Here is a 6877-nt window from a genome sequence, read left to right as displayed (position 1 = left end):
CAGGAATATCATATACAGTTAGACAAAATAAAGAGGCATAAACATTCTTTTTTTTGCTTGAACTGTGTGAACTGTAATGATAATCTATACTTTTATACTTACTGTTACTGAAATGACTTCCCGATCCTAAATGACTGCTCTGAAATCAGAAGGATACATTAAAACATCTTAGGTGAATACTGCTTCATTTTGTTAAATTCTGTATCTATTTTAGATCTAAATGATCCAGTCATTAAAACCACATTTTCAACATTCCTTGTTTCTCCTGGGTATTATTCTACTCGAACTCACATAAGGCAGAACACAGTTAGAGAGATCAGTTGGGAATAAACCACTGCACGCAGCACTTTAATAAAAGCAGCCAAGTATTTCAAGGAAAAACTTGACTGCTCAAAAGAAAAAAAAAAACAAGCTCCAAATGAAATGTAACAACCTTGAATGCATACTCTCTGCTGTTTCTTTACTTCAAAGGAAGGAAATGCCACATTCACCTCTATAAACCAATTTACTTTACCACCTTTGGGGAGCACGAACCCTACCTCATCGCCTGTGAAACATGTAGCCTAACCCCCTCTTTCAGAATTTATGGAACACCAATTACCTTTGAAGGTAAAAGGAGACAGAGAGCAGGAAATGAAACTGAGGCAAAGAGCTACATAGAGTTCATAATAAATCCATCAATACATCAGTTAGGAAAAGGAGAATAATAGAGAAATTTTAGATACTCCGAGTTAAAATATATTTGGATTGCTCCTTATCCCAAGTAAGCCAGACACAAAGAACCTAACATAAATTAAAATACTGTACTTTTGAGAGTAAAGGTAGGCAGGTGCACTTCATGTTTGTGTATCTGTCTATATTAGTACTAATAGCCATGTGTCAGACTCTGATAGGTGACCATGATAAAAACGGCCCACAGTTCTGTAACTAAATTCAAGTCCCATTAATACTTATTGCCCCAAGGGTATGGAAAAATATCTGTAAACTTAGGTAAGCTCTTTGTTCTAAGTAATATTTAATACTAGAGCCTGTAATAGGTAGTAAATGGGCTTACACATGAATGGGTAAGGGGAGGCCAAGGCACATAAGGAGTTCAAAAAACTTAGCTTGGGTTTATTACCTTGACTTGATGACTCTAATGAAAACAAATGCATGAGTTACAACATAAAATTAGCCTTGTTCTAAAATATCCATGTTTTCCCAAACCTGCTCTATAAGGAAAATGCCTACATATTAAGTATTACACGTAACACAGCAATTCTGTTGGCAGTTTATGAAGACTTTTAAGTATGTGAGATGATATAGTAGTGGATATTCAATATTTATAAATTATGATTCCTTAGTTTTTAAGGACTGCTTTCATAAATACTGGGTCACATATAAAGTGGACCTTGTAATTTTCTTTTTGAAGGTTATAAATAATTTCCAGTATAAAAATTCATCTGACTGGGGAAAATGCCCCTATTATATTGAGTGCAAAAACTTACAAAACAGGATAAATAATCAGACTACCTGTTGAATTCATGTATATAACACAGGTTATGTACAAACAAAGGTCTGAAAGGATGTCAGGTGCTAAGAGTGCTGGGCTTATAGGTGTGTTTATTTTCTACTTTTAGTTTAACTATATTTTTAAATTTTTCTGAAATAAATATAATGTTGTTTTATAAGAAACAGTAAGTATTTTCCTATAGTTTATAATAACCTCATTCAAAGTTACAGACTTGTCTGAAGCTACAGAAAACCATCTATTCTTAAGACATGGGAGTCTACTCTTAGGAGAAAAATAACACAAAAATAGTACCCAATTATAGGTGTCAAACTTTGATGAATACCTCAAAGGCCCACATACACTTCTGTATTTTCTCCAGCTGAGTGTAAAACCAGTATTGTAGTTAGGGGCACAAACTGCCTGAGTTCAGGTTCTGGCTCTGACTTACTAGTATTTATAAAACCCCGCATGGGTAAACTGCTTTTTGCCTCAGTCTCTTCACTTATGAAGTGGAGATAAAAAGAAAACATACCATACCAAGTTGATGTGTTTATTAAATGCATGTAAAGTGCACAAAGCAATTTCTGGCACATGGTTGGGGTCATGAACTTGTTAGCTATCACTAGTTTCACTACTAACCTTAAAAAGTCTTCAAATGTGAAAAGAGATAGAAGGCCCTATACGAGACTGTTCTTTAGCTTATAAAACTGTTTCTAAATAATTTCAGAATTCAGTCTATAAATATAAACACAGGTTCTTGGTTGGTTTTCTTTTTAATGTATCAAGGCATAACTCACCTGCAATAAAGTACACAAGTATACAGTGCAATGAATTTTTGCATATGTATACTTTGTGTAATTACAACTCAGATCAAGATATAGAACCTGTCTAGCACGCCCAGAAGTTTCTTCATGCCCCGTCCTGGTCAGTAACCGGCCACCAAAGGGTGGCCTCTATTCTGACCTGTATTAGCATAGATTAGCTTTGTCTAGTTCTGCACTTCACAAAAAAGGAGTCAGGTAGTATGTGCTCTTTGTGCCTGATTTCTTTCATGCAACATTATGTCTTGAGATTCATCCATGTCTTTACATTCTTTTTCATAGCTACACCCATATTTTTAAATTTACACACAAAAAATTTACTTTTGTTATGTACTTTGGAGTTATATTCCACAATAAAGATAAAAGACTCACATTGAACCAGCCACTCTCTTCAGTGACCCCCCCCAATGATGAACAACATTTATAAAATATATACTTTGGCCTTGCAGAACAAATCTATGCAGTTAAAAGTCTGGAGAGTGGTCACCCTTGGTGCAAGGAGCAAGCGTGAGGAGGCTTCTGGGTACTAGTTATGTGGTGTTTCCTGATCTGGGATGTTAGATTTGTGAAAATTCTTCAACTTATTCACTTTAACATGTTCTTTTTAACGTATATTGTATTCTGATTAAAAGTTTAAAGAAAACATAGTCTTGGGGGCTTCCCTGGTGGCGCAGTGGTTGAGAAGCCGCCTGCCGATGCAGGGGACACGGGTTCGTGCCCCAGTCCGGGAAGATCCCACGTGCCGCAGAGCAGCTGGGCCCGTGAGCCATGGCCGCTGGGCCTGCGCGTCTGGAGCCTGTGCCCCGCAACGGGAGAGGCCACAACAGTGAGAGGCCCACATACCGCAAAAAGAAAACAAAACAAAACAAAAAAAACATAGTCTTGGAAAAACGAAGAGCTAATTGAGCCAACAAAAGATAAGTATATGATCTGAGCCTTATTAAGACACTACTCTCACCAAACAAATCCATATATGCACAAGGTCCTTTCTGAGATAATCCTGGGATTACCGCTTTTCACTTAAATGATGCTTTTTATTAACACCACCATAATCATTGTAATTTTACAGGTAAAAGTATGTCTTGAAAAGGTAAAGATGACAAAGAGGAAGGCTGGGGAAGAGAAACTGGAACTGAACTAAATGTCATTTTAGTCAATTTCAATGATCTCATTTAACCTTTAAAACAACTCTGTGGAAAAAAGGATAATCGCCCCAATTTTGCCAAAGCAGCACAAAGCTCAGAGACTTTAAATAAATTGCCCGAGGTCACACTATAAAGAAGAGAGTGATAATTCAAATTCAAGCCTGACTTCAAGCCCTTTACCATGCCCATTATGAGTTACATGAAATAATTTATTTAAGCTTTCTATACCTCAAAATACTTGAATCTATTTTTCAGAGCCTCAATAGTTCTTAGGCTTTCTTCATGTTGCTTTTCTTTAGCTGCCAAAAGGGACTTCAGCTTTTCTTTCTGAAATGGAAAGAAATAAATAGAGAGCAAAATCATCCTGTGCTTGAAATTGTGTTAAAAATGTGTTTTAGAAAATGTGAATTCGAATTACTTTGAGGACTATAGTTAATGAATTCTCTAACCTGGTCAATTTTTTTTTAAAAAAGGGAACTTTTTTTTTTTTTTGGCTGTGTTGGGTCTTTGTTGCTGTGCGTGAGCTTTCTCTAGCTGCGGCGAGCAGGGGCTACTCTTCCTTGCGGTGTGCAGGCTTCTCATTGTAGTGGCTTCTCTTGTTGCGGAGCACGGGCTCTAGGTGCACAGGCTTCAGTAGTTGTGGCTTGCAGGCTCTAGAGCGCAGGCTCAGTAGTTGTGGTGCACGGGCTTAGTTGCTCCGTGGCACGTGGGATCTTCCCAGGCCAGGGATTGAACCCGTGTCCCCTGCATTGGCAGGTGGATTCTTAACCACTGAGCCACCAGGGAAGCCCTAACCTGGTCAATTTTTAACTATTAGTAGAGTTCAAAATTTGTAGAACTATACTAATAATATACAATATACACAAATAATATTATGAAAAATTCAAATTTCTGTGGTTTGTTTTAAATCTTATTATTTTCAGACATTTTCTCTATAATGCTTAGAATTTTATATCTTTTCATGAAAAGTTTCATAGAAAATGAGCCATTCAGAGGCTCATTTCAGTAACAAGAAAATGCCTACAATAACCCACGCCACTATACTCAAAACATAATTTTACAGTCACACATAGGTTTTGTTTTTTCCTTTGAGCAATAACCAAAAAGAGAATTCTGTCTCCACGTCAGTTCAGGACTTAAACCTCTACTGCAATGTTTTCTTCAATTTACACAACAATTTACAGCTTTAAAGTAAAACTTATCATCCTACCTCACTTTCCAGATCATCAGCAACCATTACTTCCTAAATTTGAAAAGAAGAAGAAATGTATTTTCACTCTTGAAAGTTTATTTTAAAAAGCATGAGCTTGGCAAATATCTTTTAAAAAGACTGGCGCATGTCATTAATTGGGGATGAGGCTGTGAGAAGAAAATGCCTATGTGCTACTACTTCTGTGCTCTGCGTTGTCATTCAGGCTTCTCACTAACCAGGTTCAGAAGCACTTTCGATTCTTCTGAGACCCCATCAGGTACTTAAAACTCTTACCTGCTCTTCCTCCTCATGTCTTCTGTCTACTTCTTCCTCTCTAATCCCACAACTCCAATCACAGTTCAGTCCTTTGTCATCACCACAGACCAACAGTGTTCTCTGTTCTTAGATCCGACCTTGTTTCATGTAAAGGTCCTAATAAGATATGACTTTCCACAGGGCAATGACCTGATTTTACCTCCTTTAGCACCTGGCACCATGACTTGCTGTGATGGGCCGTCATTAACAATTTGTTACCGATGATAATGACTCGTAGTAAACAGTTCTGGATTTTTCTGGTATGACGCAGATTATTTACCTCATTCAGCTGTAGTTGTAAACCATTTACTTTATCCAATAATATTCTCTGTTCCTGCTGAATTTTTCTCAACCTCTCTTTCAGATCTTCATTTTCAATCTCCAGATCCTTAAATAGCAAAGATAACAGGTGCTAGACCAACTTTAAAGGAGCAATTCTTACGGAAGAAATTTCTAAAAGCAGTTCACTATCATAAACAGATATATACATATATAAAACAGCTTTAAGTATAAAGATACAATAATTTCAATGACATTCAAATAATTTAAAATCTATACATGAGAAATAACGCAGAAAATTATAGTCCTATGATAACTAATAAATACAACTATATACAAAGACAGCAAACCATCATGATTCTAATAAGAAATAAAAGCATCATCTGGAAATAGAAAATAGCAGAAGAATATGTCATTTTAACTTTTGCCAAACACCTCTCAAATTTATGAGTTTAACAAAGCATAAGAATATCAATACTTCAGTGCTCTGATAAAACATTTAAGCCTCCAATTGAAGGCTACATTTCACTTTCTTAACACTACATAGTAAACTATGAAAACCCAAATAAAATGCTTTTGTTTTATCATATGGAAAAGGCTATTCAATTTATATTTTAATGGTATTTCAGTCATAAAATAAACCATTTAATTATGGCTCTTTTTCCAACGCAATCCAAATAATAATTATTTTTTGAACACTTTGACGAACATAAAAGGTATAAAAAGTGCTATGTGGTTACCAAAATTATTTTTCTTAATCAAAATAAAAAATACTTTAAGAAAAAGTTCAGATTTTGTTTATTTACATTGATAACCATCATTTTTATCATTATAATTAATTTTCTAAAAGGAATACAAATGTATGATTTATGGCCCAAAACAGATATATTTAAATCAACAAAAACTTAGAGAAAGTTATTAAATTATTTACTTCCTAATATATATTAAAACAATACTTCTTGTAAGATAATACTGATCCAAACATTCATATCAAAAGTTAATTCTTTTAGAAGGAATTGGGCAAGAAAGTAGAATCACAAAACATAACAAGCTGCCCTTCCATCCCCTACTCATTCCCCCCGCATTTTTGCTTCCTTTCTTTTCCCCAACCCCACTACAAACAACGCTGGAATTCTTTGCAAAGGAAGATACCAATTTTTTTTTCTTTTTACCTGAATGTTTTGATGCTCCCTCTGATCTGATTTCATATTTACTTCATCTAGCATCTGCGTCAAATTTCTCTTTGGTAAAACATAAGAAAACACAGGTTAGCAAGTATGAGAATATAGAAAAGTACATTTTCCTCAATAGGCAATACACCCAATTAGTGATTTTCAGTTTATTCAAGTTTAAATTTTGCTGTACAAAACACAAGGTGGCAGTGTTTCCACTTAAAACTCCAAATGGAAAGCATCTTTAAGGATATAGGTTTTAAATAAATCAAGTATAATCTATTTTTTAAATACTAAAAAAATAACAGAATTTAAAACCCCTACTGCTAAGTATTTATTTTAACCAAAGTCACCAAATTTTAAAAAGGAGAATTTGTACTAGAGGCAAAACTCACGTTGTACTATAAAGCATCAGCTACCATTCCCAAAAGAAGAATTTGGTGTTTAAAAAGAGGAGGCGG

At 35.2% G+C, this 6877-nt stretch overlaps 1 protein-coding gene across 1 annotated transcript in view; it reads right to left on the bottom strand.

Moving 5' to 3' along the window:
- UACA (uveal autoantigen with coiled-coil domains and ankyrin repeats) overlaps window positions 1-6877 on the bottom strand; it is an 86432-nt gene that overhangs the window by 12173 nt on the left and 67382 nt on the right. Inside the window, 5 exon segments of the mRNA XM_007467847.1 lie at window positions 91-139; window positions 3687-3785; window positions 4669-4701; window positions 5246-5353; window positions 6417-6485. Of these exon segments, the coding sequence (XP_007467909.1) occupies window positions 91-139; window positions 3687-3785; window positions 4669-4701; window positions 5246-5353; window positions 6417-6485 (358 nt within the window).

The sequence above is a fragment of the Lipotes vexillifer genome, unplaced genomic scaffold (assembly GCF_000442215.2).
Source record: "Lipotes vexillifer unplaced genomic scaffold, Lipotes_vexillifer_v1.1 scaffold792, whole genome shotgun sequence".
Lineage (NCBI taxonomy): Eukaryota > Metazoa > Chordata > Mammalia > Artiodactyla > Lipotidae > Lipotes > Lipotes vexillifer.
This window is presented reverse-complemented; position numbering and strand designations above follow the sequence as displayed.